This window comes from Phragmites australis, chromosome 22 (genome assembly GCF_958298935.1).
Source record: "Phragmites australis chromosome 22, lpPhrAust1.1, whole genome shotgun sequence".
NCBI classification, from domain to species: domain Eukaryota; kingdom Viridiplantae; phylum Streptophyta; class Magnoliopsida; order Poales; family Poaceae; genus Phragmites; species Phragmites australis.
The window spans coordinates 22,204,633-22,220,595 of NC_084942.1; the positions used below are offsets into that span (position 1 = coordinate 22,204,633).

Here is a 15,963-nt window from a genome sequence, read left to right on the forward strand (position 1 = left end):
TTAATCACAATCTTAACTCTTATATCCGCTCGTATGGTCTCTTATTCGGTCAACCAAATAAAAACTCAACTCAGTCTGTCCAAATATATACAACCAACCACTCTTATTTTTAACAAATACAATCCCACTCATACTATTTTTCTTCAACCTATATATACGGTCTATACAGATAAAACCCTATACTAGCAACCAACGCATGTAGTTGCCCTGGTATTGGTCATGGAGCTAATTTATTTAGATGTCTAGAAAAGTTCTGAAGACTGGCACTGTACATTGTATGGTTTTGCATCTTTGCAACTCAACGCATGCTCGTTGCTATATTACTGTGATTCGGAACATATAACTTTTCCAGCAGTACTTGTTGCGAGAATGTACCAATAGGTACGCACTAACCCATTCTAGTTATTTTGACCTAAAAAATCCAAGAAAAAATTAGACTAGCAATTAGCTGGTGTCTTTGATTCCCAGATGGGGTTTCGTCGAGCTATATCATATAAGCAGGTTTAACGAAGCTATATTTGTTAAAAAAAAGAGTATTTAATTAGTTATATCTATATTATTGATTGAATCTGAGACCATATATGTAGATATAAGAGATATAAGAGTTGAGATTATATAATTACTTGTATAAAGATTTTGTGACACTAACAATTAGATCCATTTTTATAAACAGATGTAAAATCTATATCTGCCGGATCAGACTGCGAATTGAATATCAAACTTCACTCGTGAGCCAAAGTGAGCCAAGATAAAACCGTATATTTATACCTGTCACACCAGACTGTAACAATAAATGCTAACAACAAAATATGGTTTTTTTAAGATTCTACGCATTCACTATGTCAGGAAGAGAGGAACCAAACACACCCATAGTGAAATTGCATTTCTGGTTTGTGGAGCTGAGTTTTGGGTCGACAAAAAGAAATAACTTGTATCCCCATTCTGAAGTCATTTTCTCTTGGGTTTCATGAATATCATGTTGTGTTACTCTAGTGCTATGTATCTTTGTATTACAGAAGAAACAGTTTGTAACAACAACAGGACACGATCAAGACTCATCCAGAAAGAAGGATAACAAGAAAGCTAACATACTATGCTACGTAGGAAACAACCCTGACAAAAAGCCCGAAAAATGAACAAGGCTCTGGTAAAAAAAAATAAAAAAAATAAATCTGTGATGGGGGAGCATGTCACGGAGAAAATAGACTTGTAACCAGTAGTACTGGCATCAATTGTTCATTTGCCCCAAGCTGTTTCCTTGAATATACGGGGAAGGACTTCATGGATGCTAATGTCCAACGTCTCAGGGCTCCTGCACAAGCAAAAAACAAGACACATAGTACAGTATCAGTACATCCATGTCTTAAAGCTGGTGGCCACCATAAAGAGGGAAGGGAGATGATGGCTATACTACTGCCTATCCAACAGGTTAGGAAAGCAAACCCTAAGGCATGAATGAGTGGCGTAAACTGTAAAGTACGTAGCGGTGCAACAGATGCATCTAAGGTCACAAAAAGTGGAGGGTGTCACATGATAGTGGATAATGCAAACAGCTAGTACATATCTCAGCAAAGGTGGTGGCAGATGAATGCAAGGTTTGTCGTTTCTGTTTTGTAATTGCAATTGCAGGCAGAATTCTCTCGTGGTAAACTAACATCAAGTGAACTATTGTTCAAATTCTGACAAACATGATCATCTGAACATCGCATCAAGTGAATAATGCAGTAGAGCATAGACAGACCAATCTTTTCAAAAGAGATGTCCGAATTGGTTAGCCTAAATCAAAGATGAATCTTAAGCCCTCAGCAACGTTTTAATCATCAACATTTACAAAAGACTAAAGTAGGCAATGCTGATAAGGTGCTACAATAGACACCTACTTTGGGAGTTCAAATTACGTTTAAATTGATTATTTCCAAACTGTCAGGAACTCAGGTAGCAGGAAAATGTATACATTAATCTTATCTCATGCAGAAAGAGAGAATTACCCGCACAATGTTCGACCCTTTTCTGTTGTGCTAGGAACAAACCATATCTTCCGTAGAGTTGGTGATTCAAATTGTACAAAGAATCCATCACTCTGGTCAAGCTTCCATTTTCTTGATCCTTGCCCTTTCCAGACCTACATATAACAGATCATGTTAGTCTATCTTTTTCATTCTGGTACACACAATACAATGTACAGTATCAATAAACCGACACAATGCTAAACACTGACTTGTCAAGAAATACAACATGCAGACATAAAAGAGCAGGAGGGGGTGAATTGGACCTGTGGGTAGGAGATGATGTTCTTAGGCGCCACCATACATGCAGCATTCGCAAAAGAATCCTCAGAGTATTGCCGCAAAAATGTGAAGCAATCGCTGTGAGTGTGGGGTGACTCGAAGGCCTAGAGGTGAAAAGGCAAAAAGGTGTTGATATAGAGGTTGTTATAAATTTGGAGTGGAACTTACAACAGAATATTCAACAAATACAAATATAGAACCAAAACAGATCCTAAGTGCACCAAATTTCAAGATTATACATTTGTTTGTACAACAAAGTTTATGTCAAATTCGCAAAATGAAGTACCTTGTCAATGTTAACTACTGGGGCATATTTTTCAGTATTGGTCTTTTCATCATCGAGAAGAAAATTAACCCTTGGATCCACTTTTCCTGTGTCATGCCAAACCTTTATTGCTGATTCTATCACATTAACAACAAACAAGAAGATACTCTGCCCCGTTTCTGCATCTCCATACTTTGCAACCTGAAATGGAATACACAGAGCTTAACAAATAAATGATGAAACAGATTTCATCTAAAATAGAAAGTTTTTTTTGGTCATTTCTGCAACACTCAAACTGATAGCATAGAAATGGACTTCATAAACCTGATATAATCTACAAGGTGCATCTGAATATACACTTGCATTTTACGGAGAATAACTCCTTGATTAAAGGTGTGTATCTATATTGGCATCAATTAAAACATGTAATATAAGAAAACTTGAAACATCATGGAACACCATGCTGGATATAGACTTGCATTGAGCACTAAAGAATGAAGTAGCATTGACATTTGTGGGAAACGTTATACAGCTTATAAATGAAAAGAAAAGATGTGCACTTGTAGACTTTTGGGCTATGAGCTCTGTTTCCTAAAGACCATTACACTCATAAGCCATAACAATAAAACTCACCAACTCAGTTTTCAGTGACTCTAAGTTCTTCCCAATGTCAATACTGGAGCGCATGCTCTCCACATCAAGAGCTCGCTTCTTTTCCCTTGCCAACTGAGTAAGCCTCTTGATTTTTCTTGAGACTTCTGCATTTTGTGGATTGTGCTGCAAAGCTATCTGAAAAGCAGATATTGCCTGCACCAGGGAAAAAAAACAAATATAAATCAGATAACTCTACGTTTCCTGCAGACAACATCAAAGAAATGGTACATCTAGACATTGTAGATCATACAAAAATCTGATGCTATGACGAAAGATAGCATGAGGCATCATTTAAGCAATTAAGACAGAAAATAACAGAATTATACATGGAACGATGAAAATAGCAACAAAGAAGAAAGACTATGGTCCAAGCACAAAATAAAACCCTAAATTAGGTATCAAAATAGGTTAAGGTTATTAGTCAGGTAAAAGAACAATTTGGGTTTTTGTTTTATTAGAAACAACATGTATAGTATAACAGAGCAAACTGAAGCACTGCTCTATTATTTGAAGACTTCAGTTCATCTGATTATTAGTTTCACTACAGTGAGCATCATGAGTCATCTGAGCTCCATACTGAACTTTATTCTGATAATTGCAATTAATATGAAAAATATTCAAACTTGGATTTTCCAGAATATGATTGTTTTTCAATTTGCTGGAACATGGAAGACTTTGTCAAAGTCTACAAAACTGAAAGGAAAAAAAAGGGACAGCATCCCTCTGCCCTATCGGTTGAAAGTAACTAGACATTCTCCTTTTAGCCTCACCTCCTCATAGCGCTCCATCGCCTCCAAAACACAACCTTTCCTGAAATAACCCTATATTACAAAAGAGGACATGCTGTGAAATCTGACAGATGCGTAAATAACAAGTAAATCAGAGAGTACTTTGACATTTATATACCTTCTCCCACTGTGGCTTCAGTTTGACTGTTGTCTCAGCATCAGAAAGTGCCTTACTAAGTTTAACCAACTGCAAAAAGGCTGCAGCTCGGTTGCTGGCAGGGATTTAAATGAAAAACATAAATCAGTATTTTAATAGCCTGTACAACACAACAAAAGAAGTGTGTTATAGATACTCATGGACCTAATTTCACAACGGATGCCGCAACAGGTTTTTGGTTTAGAATGCCAGGTAAGTTTTGTGCACAGACCCATACCCTCAGTGGAATAGGACATAGCTGGCAGGGATTTAAATGAAAACAAAAATCAGTATTTTTAAGAGCCTGTACAACACAACAAAAGAAGTGTGTTATAGATACTCATGCACCTAATTTCACAACGGATGCGCAACAGGTTTTGGGTTTAGAATACCAGGTAAGCTTTGTGCACAAACCCATACCCTGAGTGGAAATAGACATATGAAGGAAGGACTCTTTTGATTCTTATTCAGATCTTTCGAGTAAGTTGGCATTACATTTATAATCTCATAGAAAAGAAAGAATAAAGGTACAGTACTTGTCACATCTTTTACTCAGTGTTACAAAAAGCGCTAGGCACTAGGCGGGCGGGCGGGCGCTTGTACTTTTGGCAAATGAACAGCAAAAAATAAAGAAAATAGGGAAAATATTGCATATTAACACAGAAAATTAGGGAAAACGCCTAGACCAAAAGCATAGGTGTAAGAGAAGCGGTGATGTTCCGCCTAGCGACAACTAGTGTTACTTGGACATGGACATGGCCACACGGGTGTCGGAATCCGACTTGGATTAGGGTATCCGATTCATCAAAGAAAATTTGGACACGTGAAATACAACTCGGAATCCGACATGGGTGTCATAATCTGACTCGGATTCGGGGTGTCCAATTCGGCAAAAAAATTTGGTCACGGTGTCCAGATAACACTGGCCACTAGGCGGCGCTTTTTTAAAAACTGCTTTTACTTTATTCTGGATTTACATATATAAATAGTCAGCTATACGAAAAGGAAGGCCTCATTTATTTTGAACATGGAGGGTGTTTCCCTGTTAGAAAATATTAATTGTATTTGCATCGAAAAGTAACGCTTCTCGAGCCAGTTACTTATAAGTTATAAATCAGACACAATGAATGAATTTTATCCGTATAGGCATGATGAAAGGCCATCCTGAAAACATGGTCATTTTGCCATGCAGTTACATGACCAGATCTTTCTGTTGTAGAAGCTCACTTGCTCAAACCATGTCACCAACAAGTAACATTACATCATCAGGATGTTATATCACAAGAATGTGAAAACGCATATTTAATCTTATTGCACTAGGAACCATAAGCCTAACAATGACAAGCAGACAATGTGGGAAGTTGGGTCAAAGTACTGGATGTTCAGACATAGACAAAAAGACCACTTTATCTTGCTTAGTTTGTTAGCTTTAGTAGTTGGTTTCACTTGTATGGTTCAGGTGTTCATTCGGCCCTGTATGCGAATGTTTTACTTTTGCTGTTACTTTTGGTAGTACCTTGGACTTCTGTAACTCACGGTGACCTGGTTTTGCTAATCGAAATTGGGGGATCACCCCCAGTTCTAAAAAAGGAACCATAAACCTAATTTCCAATAACACCCAAACCACCACAGGAAAAGGCAAAAGTAGGTATATAGTTTCACCAATGCAGCCACTGAAACACCAAAGTGCAGCCACTTATATTGCATCTTTCAGCAACCTAAACAAAATGATCACCGCAATCCCAGAGGTTTTCAGTCCCTGAAAGCCTGAATCCACACCACCGTTGTACACTCTCACCGCGTAAAAACGCAACCTTGGATCCAACTCCAGGAACCCCTGATCAGGCACGCCGCAAGGCGCAGTCTTTTCAGCTTCCCACGCGTATCGGGGACCGCATGTCACAGCAACGCACGACAGGCGAGAAGGAGGAGGAGGAGGAGTGAGCCAAACCTGTAGAGGGTGGGGTTGTCGGGGTCAAGCTTGATGGCCTGCGTGTACAGCGCGGCGGCCTTGAGGTAGTTGCCCGACTTGAACTGCTCGTTCCCCTGATCCTTCAGCGCCGCCGCCGCTGCCGCCGGTGGTCCTCCCTCTCCGCCGCCGTCCGCCATCGCCGCCGCCGCCTAGGAGTCCGGGGGTTAGGGTTCTGGGTCCGCGGGCTGCTCTCGTGCTCTCACACCATTTCTTTTTTCTATTTTTATTTTATCTTCTCACTGTTTTTCTCGGACAAGAAAGCAAGCATGGCAGTGGTGTACGTATATCAGTATGACTACCGTACGCGTACGAGCGTATACTATATTTACTGTTGTGCCATACGGTGATACAGGGCAAAGGGCAATATGGTCTTTTCACTCGAGATTTCAGGTATAAGAAATGCTGCAAGAGCTGAATATATAGTTCATGGTAAAGACAAAGGCCTTGGCTGGATGTTAAGTTTTTCTGGAGTTTTAAAAAAATACTATGATTTTACAAAGTACTTTGGTTTTGAAAAACTTGGAGTTGTTTGGATGTAACAGATTTTGTAGTTTTCAAAACCAAAGTATTGCAAAAAAAAAAATGGTCTTTTTGGAGTTTTAAGACCTTCACCGGTGATCTCTTTTTTCTAAACCGTGGTATTATATGCCTCTAGTTACCATGGTTTTTTTAAACTACTACATCCAAACACGCTCTAAAGTTAGATGAATGGAGTGGCATTTTTTTAAGAAAAAATATGTGGAGTGGCAAATTTTCTGTGCCCTCTTCTTCTGCACAAATTCCATTTCCACGGCTTTCCAATTTAAGGACAAAAAAATTTAACGATAATGAAGATTAACGTCATAAATTTACAGGAACGCCGAAAAATTTACTGACGAGAACAGTTGCCATTGCTGGCTGCTACCATTTACATCGTTAACCTTACTTGAGATAAAAAAAAAAGACACGAACTAGGATCAGTCCACTTAATTATTTACCTAGAACGACACGAAATAAGCAAGAACAAAGTTACTGCATTTTTCTGAAGATTAACGAGGGGTAATTAAAAGCTTCATTAGGCTCTGAACTCTGAACGGGAGCTGAGGTGTTGTTAGTCGTCGATGGTCTTGGCCCTCATGCAGCATGACGGCCCCCGCTGCTTCTGCTTGGGCCGCCGGTTGTCGCGCCGCCGCCCGTAGAGGTACTCCACCAGCTGCACCCGCGACCGCCGCTGCACCTGCACCGTCTTCGCGGCGCGGCGCGCCGCGCGCTCCTCCTCGTGCTTCAGCAGCGCGTGCTGGAACCGCTGCAGCTCCAGCTCCAGCCGGCCGGCCTTCTCCGACATCTTCCGGACGCGCTCCAGGATCTTGCGCTGACTCCGGCTCCGGAGGTCAACGTCGCTGCCGTCGGCGGCGGACGTGAACTCCTCGGCCTTCTTCAGGAGCTTCCCGTTGGTGTCGATCAGCTCGGAGATGGCGTCCTCGGCATCGATCATCTGCGCCTTGATGGCCTCGAGTTCGGTGTCCGAAGATGCCTCCACGCTAGCTCGCAGCTCTTGGACGATGGACCGGAGGTCCCTGAGCCGCTGCGCCTCGGTGGAGAGCCTGTCGATGACCTTTTTCTTCCACTCCCGGTGCGGCTCCGTCGTGGCGACGGGCCTTGGGAGGAGCTCCATCTTGTCGACGCTTAGATCCTTCATGGACACCGGCTCGGAGGAAGACCGCTTCTTGCCCTTGTCATTCTCTGGTGCCTCGCTCTGCGGTGGTCGCAGGTCGACATCGTGCCTGCGGCTACCACTGCTCACTCTGCCCACGCTCCACAGTGCAAGCATCTTCTCGTCGTTGGACTGCGCCGGCGAGTTTTTCTTCTTGTGACGGTGCGAGGCTGCTCTCCGGCTGGGAGTCTGCACAAGGTCGAGCTGGATGTCTTTCATTATCCGCTCGTAGTTCACGTCGCTGGCGTCGCTGTCCAAGATCTCCTTGAGCTTCAGAATCTCAATCTGCTTCCTTGCATCCTGGAGGTTGCTGTTGAAATCAAGCCTCTCTTGCTCAAGAACGACCCCGGTATCCGAAACCACCTTCTGGAGTGCTTTGATGGTTCCATGCAGTTTCTGCAACTCCATATCCTTCACCATCTTTGTCGCATTTTGATCTTCACTTGGTCTAACAGAGATATTTGACAGCTGAGGTGACAATTGGTTTTCCTGGCAAAAGAAGTAAGCAAAGCAAGTCTGATGAGTAAAAAACAATCCCAGGGTATTCTGAATGATGCAAATGCATACTAGACCAATATTAGTTTCTTAAGTATGTCCTAGATATTCAAGCAGAATGCTCATAAAAATACTATCTTCTTGTCTTCAACTGAAGGATAGGAAGAACGTAATTATGTTCATTACAAAAAAGAATAAACTGTCATCACCCTTCAACATGAACAGGAATGGGAAAAAAGCGAACATGGAGGAAATAATGTATACCTCCTTCCTGAGCATGTTTGGTGGCAAGCAATCCTTGGCCAGCGACAACGTTTGTTTCTCCAGGGCACTGACTTCGGTTTGCAATGCTCCTAGTATTGTGAAGTCACCATTCAGGTCAACCTTCAGCCTTCTGTTCTCGATCTCAATAGCGTTTAGCTTGTCCTTCAGCTCATCTACGTAAGAGTTCCTCCGAGTAATCTCCTCCTTCAGAACCTCCTTCTGCACCATATCACTTATCTCAAAACTCTCGCACGCAACAATGAGCTCAAGAACCTTCTCCTTGAAGAGAGCCGCATTGGCAGTGGCCAATTGCATGTTGGCCAGCAATTTAGTGATCTCTGCGTCGCAAGACTTGACATCAATCACAGGCTGTTCTTTGCTCCTAAGCACTTGCAATTCACTCTGCAACTTGTGGAGCTCCTCCCTTAGCATTTCGTTCGATTTCTCAAGGCCAGCAGTGTCAACTTCTTTTCTCTGTTCCATATTCGTGCCACTCTCTTGTTGGCTTTTCCTGCCGGATTTCAATAGCTTGGTATCTCTCCTCATCGCACGCCTTCTTCCAGTTGAAATTTCTGCACTGGAGCCATCACAGATGTTCAACGTTTTATTGAGTTCCTTCTCAAGATAGTTGTTCTCAAGTTGTAGGTCTCCGAGCTTCTTGTTCATCAGCTTGATTTCCTGATAAAGCTCGTTGCCTGCTGCATGTAGAGACCCAAAATCCTCATGCAAACACTGCAATTGTGATGTCCTCTCATCATGAAGGCTTCTAAAAATGACACCAAGGATATCTGTCCTGACCACTTCACTAACGAGAGTACTGAAATCATCTTCAAATGACCTCTCTTTCTCCCTGGAGTCATAAAGTTTGCTAGACAGTGAGGTGTTCTCTTCTATTAGCTTGATAATCTCTGTTTGCAATGATTGCCGTGACTCTTGCAGCTCTGAGAGTTGTCGAACCAAGAATTTTGCCTCAGATTTCAGCTCATCCGCCTTGCGGTTACGAGCCTCCATCTCCTTCCGTAGCTCACAGCTGATCTTTAGGAGGTCATGCCTTTCACTCTGCAGCTGCAGCAGCTCCTCGCTCTTTGCTTGCCACTCTTGCTTCATAACACTCCTTTCTGACCTCAGGTCAGCCACTTCTCGCCCAAAGTGCTCCAGAAGTGTGACAACAAGCGACTTCTCAAGGATCTGGTTCTGCTTCACATCCTGAGCATCAGAAATAGTATTCAACAGGCACTTGATCTCATGCAAGACGAGCTGCACAACTACGTCAATCTTCATTAGATCCAACGATCCATATTTCTCATCCAGATGCAGTACTTCCATCACAGAACCAATTCCATCTGTTAGCTTCAGGTTATTTTGTGACAAGAAAGCAACTTTCTCCTCTTGAACCTTGCATACCTCTTGTTGCTTCCACAATTGTGCTGACGCACCAGAATTTGCTTCAGCCATGTCACCTAAGCACCTCTGCAAGATAAAAATCTCAGTCTGAGCTTCAACAATCTTATGCTCCTCCTCTCGAAGCTGATTCTCCCTATGCCGAACTTCTTCTAGCAGTAGGCCTATCTGCTTCTGTATAGCATTGAATTGAGTCACGCCTGAGTTGGTGACTTCTTTGTTCTTTTCTTTTTCTAGCCTCAACAGCTCTCTTAGTTTGATCACTTCATCGAGGGCCTTGTTTTTGTCCTGCTCAAGATCCAAGTGTCGTCCTTCTAACTCTGCATATTGGGTTTCCAAACTGAGTAGAGCACTATTGATACTATCCACCTGAGACAATATCAAAGTATCCAGGGATCAAGTTACATGTTTTGTAATCTATGAAGAAAATAAACAGAAAGCAACCGATTTCAAGCGACATACCTCACGCACAAGAGTTCTCTTTTCAGATCGAAGTACGGAATTCTGGTTGCGGAGTGTATGTGTGGATTCCTCCAAATCTTTCAAGTTCCTTCTAAGAATCTCAAGCTCAGTATTATTGTCAGATAACAAATTCTCCAAGAACACATTTTTCTCTGATAGCTTCTCCATGGTATGAGAAATACCCTCAATCCGTGCAATGAACATGGTTCTCTCAGACTGATGGCCATTTATCTTGGAATTAAAGTGTCTGCATGATTCTTCCAATGCAGCCTTCTTCTCCCGTAATCCTTCAATTTCAGTAGTTGCAGCTGAAAGAGATCTCTCCAAATGAGCATTTTTCTCCAACGTTCTCTCCAGCTGTATAAAATTCTCAACATACAAGGTTTTCAAACCCTCATGGTTTATTATGGTCTCTTTTAAATCAACATTTCCATCCCTCATCTCTTGTGCAAGCGATTGGAGTGATTCGACATTGAAATTCACCACTTGTATTTGCTCCTTGATCGAAAAGTGTTTTCTCTCCAAGTCACCCCTGTTATCTTTGAGGTGTGAAAGCTCATGCTGAAGCACTTTTTTCTCCTCCACATGACGAGACACCTCTTCCTCAAGGCGATGCTGTGCATTCTTCAACGAAATTATCTCATCCTGCAGACGAATTATCACAGAGGTAGAGGAGTGGTTTTGATCATCCAATTTCCGGTTCTCTTCTCGAATCTTATCCAATTCCTTCTGAAGCAGAACTTTGGTTGCTTCAATGTTCTCGATCTTACTTGCTTCACCATGCTTTTCAAGAGACAGAAGTCTTAGCTTCTCCTGTGCTTGTGCCAATTGCTTCTCTAAAGATAGCCGTGCCATTTCAGCCTGCATGCTCTTGAGTTGTTCCTCTTGTATAGAGATGCTTAGTTTTTCCAACTCAATGTGCTTCTCGTTTAGCTCTTCATGCTTCTCCTTTGAGGTATACTTCAGCTTCTCTAGCTCCAGATGCAAATTCTGATTAGCTCTCTCAAGCAGAAGGCATCGTTCCTCTGCAGTGCTCAAATTCTGCAGTCCGTCTTGCATCTCCTCTTTCAGTCTCTTGAACTCCTCCTGGGTATGCAATATTTCAGACTTGAGGTTCTGTAGTCGATCACTGGATTGCTGGCATTGTAAAAATGAAGCTTCCTTCTCTGCTTCTTGTTGTGCAAGGGCCTCCTTGAGACAAAGAACTTCAGATTCAGCCTTATCACTCTTTTCGAACACTGACGAAATCTTCTTCTTGAGGTCTTGATTTTCCTGTGACAAGCTTGATATTTCTTTCTGCAGCTTCTCATGGTCCTGGTCATCTGCGATATCAGTGTAGTAGTTTGATTTGGCATTTATTAGGGTACTGTACTTGTTAAGGAAGTAAAGTAGTACATCATACCTTTAGCGCGTCTTTTTGAATCACCAGCGTTGATGAATGAAAGGAAAAATGGAGTCATGTCACGGCTGTCAGTGTCAGTTTCTGCAGATGCAGTTTCTGCTGGCAGGTCATCATCCAAGTCTAACTGAAACTCATCAGGAAATGCTTCAGCCATTTTCCGATGGGCCTGTCGGAGTTCCCCAGCCGCATGATCGTATCTTTCAGCTAAAGCTCGATAAGCGCGGTATAATTCCTCAAGCAAAGACATCAACTCCGGGCGCCTTTTGTAGTACATTTCTGCTCTTCTTGCAAATGAATCAGCATCCTCATCAATAATCTTGATCATCACTTTAATTTTGCCATCCATGTCTGTGAAATCAAGCATCAATAAACACTAATCCAGTATGGGTTCCAGTAAATGTAGCAAAAGGAGAAATAAAGTCCCATACAAGTACAGAAGAATACCAAAAACTTGGCAACAACTAACAGCTATTTGCTTATCTTCACATAGGAAAGATAGCTCTCATAGTATCCAAGTTAGATATGAATTTCTTTGACAAGATTTAGTGTTTCAATGGTAGAATAGCTAAAATGAATGCATTGAGGCTATATGCCACCGGTGAGGTCTATATCCTCAACAAATCTGCTCATCCTTCCTCAACAAAAATGAGGGCACAAGACTTTTCATGTGACACTATGTTACACTCAGGGCTTCCAACTACATGTGTACTTTCTCATTAAAAGCCTTCTGTTCTCACAACTAAATCCTTGAAAATACACAAAACAGTGCTAAGATAATTCTATGATGGCCCATTGTTCCTTTAAGAGAATCGTACAATGATCCATGATGTAATAGTAAGGCAAGAAACATGCTGGGTTCAACACAACAGATGCTGCAAAAGACCATTGACCCCTAAGCAGACCGGTAGTACAGGCCTAGTGCTAATATATATGTACATATATGCATGTTGCTGATTTTTGCCAATGAATAGAGTACAAGCCCAGTGCTAGTATTTCTAAACTGAAAATGAAATCACAATAGTGGCCAAATAAAGTTTACCAGTGAGATTTTCCTGGAGCCATTTCGAGTTCTTCGGGGATATGTGACTATCCCACCACCATGAGTACTTGCGCATTGGATTGGATGACGACATCGCCATTGAAGCCAATCAAGAGAACAGAAAAGCACTCCTTAGCTTGTTAAGAGAACTTCTGTAACTTCAATGCCAATGCAGTAGATCCAAGCAACTAGAGTTCAATCTGCTAAAAAATCTACTACCAACCAACTACCTGCAGAACATTAGAAACTTCCAAAATTAGCACCTTATGCAAAAGAACTTCCTTTAGCAGTCGGTTCAGAAATGAAAAATGAAATGCAGGAATGCAGGGACAAGATGGTTCAGATCACCCTAGGAGACCAAGAAAGTTTACAGATCAAAGTTGCAACAGATAGCAAGGGCGACTCTATTCTTCATACCACACCTCAACACGGTCCAAGAGGCACTAATAGCATCAAACAACGGCCAAACATTAAGATTAGCTACATTTTCATGCAATAAATTACTTCCAAAACTCAGTGCCCCAACCTGGAACGGTTTTGAAACAGAGGGAAAAATATTAATCCTAAGATTTTGGTGTTATGGTTGACCATTTGAGGGGAAGCAGTGACTAAATCCAGAAGCATCAGTAACACCTGGAGCAACCCCAAATGTGCAGAAGATTTATTCAAGATCAGAAAATTTGCCAAGATTTTGCCACCCAAAGACCCAAATTCAGTGGAGACTGAACCCCAAAGCAAGCATCTCACATATACTGGCTATCCGATCGAAGCAATACCCAAAGAAAACGATTAACATAGCCAAAAACTTGTCAGAAGCAAAGTCAGAACACTGAAAAAAATAAAACGAAAAATGAGCAAATCCTTCCAGAAGAAGAATCAGAACCCTATCCTCAAGAATGGCTCGAATCTCACCTTACTACACCAAAGCAAAGAAACAAATTCACTGCGGAACGGAAGCTACCTCCATTACTGCGAATCGAGCATCAAACAATGGGGAAAAATGGTAAAGGAAAAGGCAAAGGAGGGCAGTGAAAAAAAAACCCCAACCAACACAACAAAGATATCTACCCAACTACTCCAGGCCCTAAATCACCAAAAGAAGAATACGGCAAGAAATCCACACCTGCAACAAGAGATGGAAATCACATCGCAGCATTTCATGAACTGGATGCTGGAGACAGGCGCAGGAAGTTATGAGAGAGAGAGAGAGAGAGAGAGAGCAACCTTTAGGACGAAGAAGCCCGAATCCTACCCAGGCAGCAGCGCCATTTGCTGCTGTTAACGAGGAGGGTATGAATATGAACGCAAGAACCGCAGAAGGAAAGGAGAAATCGCGTCATTTCCTAATGCGGGTTCACGAGGACCAATCTCTTCGGCAAAAAGGGGGCAAAATGGGGTCCAAAAATTACCAAAAAAAGAAGGATGAACTCATCACGTTTCCTTCCTAAAGGAGCAGAACGGAAAGCAAAATCTTGGAATCACACAAAGAGCGTCGAGAGAAGCTTTCCCCTGAAGCAGGCAGTGACCGAAACCAAACCAAATCCAAGACCGCAGTTTTTGCAACAAACAAAGAGCCAATGCCGTATAAATACTACCGAAGAGATAATTTAGGCAGAGATTGTTTAGCTGGCCTTCCAAATGACCACGAGGAACACGAGAAGCAAATGGCCAAGAAAAGGAGTAGCATTAGAGCCAGAGCTAACAATAGCGAAACACGCACACAAACAACGAAAAAATGGCATCTTTTCTAGCCCAAGATAAACGTAATCACGCAGCGCGCGCACAGAAAAGGAAAGAATACCAACTTTCTTCCAGCCCTGGATGAGGATAATCACGATACAGGCTACCACTGCCTAAATTATGCGACCCAAATCGAAGAAACGCACTTACCATTAAGGGAGGAGGAGGATCTTGGTCAGCTGCGGCCCCAAGACAGAGATCCAGCTGCTCCCGATCCCACACTACCCCTAAGTAATCATTCTCACGAGCACATTAACACCGTCTTGCATCCCAAAGAGAGAGAGAGGCTCTCACTCCTGGGCTGAGCAGCTGCAATCATGGAATGCAGGAGCAGCAGTGTGGGCCGGGGGAGGAGAGACGTGATGGGGGTATTAATTTCTTATTTATTTTATTTTATTTTTAATACAGAAAAGTAAAGGACAAAGATTAAGGCACATCAGTTAGCAGTGCATTATTTTTTAGGGAGTACTTTGTTCCGCAAGAACAGCAACAGTGTGTGAGCCTGTGGGGCTTGGGCACAGAATTCACTTTGTTACTTTCACTTCTTTACTGGATGGATATATGCAACGACATTGATCGGTAATGCTGCATCAGCCACAACTCACAACTCTCTCTCTCTCTCATGGCTTGTCAGCTCTCTCTCTCTCATGACTTGTCAGCGTGAACAGTGAAGTGTCTGTGTTTCTTACTCTGTTACTGTGATTTTTTTACCGTTGCGGTTTATTTGCGAGACTAGCGTGAATATCTGTTGTGGACTTGCGACCTGTTAACGTTGGGATTTGCTATTTGACTCTTTCAGTTATTTCTTCGGAGAAGATAAGGAGGAAACGGTCAAAAAGAAACGGTAAGCAGCTTAGCTTGGAATTGCTGCTAGGAATACAACGAAACTGTCAGTTTTCTTTTGATGAGACTATATTATCAGATATCTTGACTCAATCTCTTTCACCTAGGGTGCATTTAGTTCAAGGTAAGACTAAATGAGATATAATTATTTTTATTTTTTATAAGATGATCTAATTTCTGTTTAGTTAGGTAGATAGGATGAGTTAATTTTTTATTTGATTGGTAGAATTATAGTGGATAGGATAAGTCGATTTTGTATTTGATTTGACAGATTGGATGAGGACAAAATAATTAATGTTTGAGGTGGCTCAAGTCTCCTCTGATTATTGACCTGGTTGTGAGAAAAACTCAATCCTTTTGGCACCCCTTATTCTCAAATTGGAGATGCTCTTAATAGAACCTTTTCTGGAGTATGATTCAATGTTTTGAGGTAATTTTGGTTTCTAATATATAATGTATTAAGAATATAATTTTATTTCCCAGCGAAATTTGTTTTATTTATTTTCAGTGCTAAAATATTT

At 41.7% G+C, this 15,963-nt stretch overlaps 2 protein-coding genes across 4 annotated transcripts; both read right to left on the reverse strand.

The window, feature by feature from the left end:
* Positions 1-904: 904 nt before the first annotated feature.
* On the reverse strand, positions 905-6,365 carry LOC133905292 (uncharacterized). The gene is made up of 8 exons (XM_062347052.1): positions 6,083-6,365; positions 4,114-4,207; positions 3,978-4,028; positions 3,187-3,360; positions 2,575-2,754; positions 2,273-2,392; positions 1,989-2,122; positions 905-1,312 (listed from the first exon to the last, which is right to left on the reverse strand). The coding sequence occupies exons 1-8, from the start codon at positions 6,238-6,240 to the stop codon at positions 1,237-1,239; spliced, it is 987 nt and encodes a 328-aa protein (XP_062203036.1). The 5' UTR covers positions 6,241-6,365; the 3' UTR covers positions 905-1,236.
* A 585-nt stretch (positions 6,366-6,950) lies between these two features.
* Positions 6,951-14,943, reverse strand: LOC133904682 (protein NETWORKED 1A-like). Of its 3 annotated transcripts, none has more exons than XM_062346156.1 (6): positions 14,750-14,943; positions 12,860-13,089; positions 11,821-12,168; positions 10,419-11,740; positions 8,556-10,325; positions 6,951-8,285 (listed from the first exon to the last, which is right to left on the reverse strand). In XM_062346156.1, exons 2-6 carry the CDS (start codon positions 12,957-12,959, stop codon positions 7,194-7,196), a joined length of 4,632 nt encoding a protein of 1,543 aa, XP_062202140.1. In that variant the 5' UTR covers positions 12,960-13,089; positions 14,750-14,943; the 3' UTR covers positions 6,951-7,193. The 3 variants fall into 3 exon arrangements, with proteins under 3 accessions (XP_062202140.1, XP_062202142.1, XP_062202141.1); XM_062346158.1 differs by having other exon boundaries at positions 14,665-14,751; XM_062346157.1 differs by lacking the exon at positions 14,750-14,943 and adding an exon at positions 14,084-14,614.
* Between the last annotated feature and the right edge of the window lie 1,020 nt (positions 14,944-15,963).

Coding starts and splice junctions, on each gene's coding strand:
- LOC133905292 (XM_062347052.1), bottom strand. CDS start 6,240: ATGGCGGACGGCGGCGGAGAGGGAGGACCACCGGCGGCAGCGGCGGCG. Junction 4,208..6,082: donor GACAACCCCACCCTCTACAG/GTTTGGCTCACT, acceptor AATCCCTGCCAG/CAACCGAGCTGCAGCCTTTT. Junction 3,361..3,977: donor CGATGGAGCGCTATGAGGAG/GTGAGGCTAAAA, acceptor TCCCTGGTGCAG/GCAATATCTGCTTTTCAGAT.
- LOC133904682 (XM_062346156.1), bottom strand. CDS start 12,959: ATGGCGATGTCGTCATCCAATCCAATGCGCAAGTACTCATGGTGGTGG. Junction 12,169..12,859: donor GCTCCAGGAAAATCTCACTG/GTAAACTTTATT, acceptor TTGATTTCACAG/ACATGGATGGCAAAATTAAA. Junction 11,741..11,820: donor TTCAAAAAGACGCGCTAAAG/GTATGATGTACT, acceptor CTGATATCGCAG/ATGACCAGGACCATGAGAAG.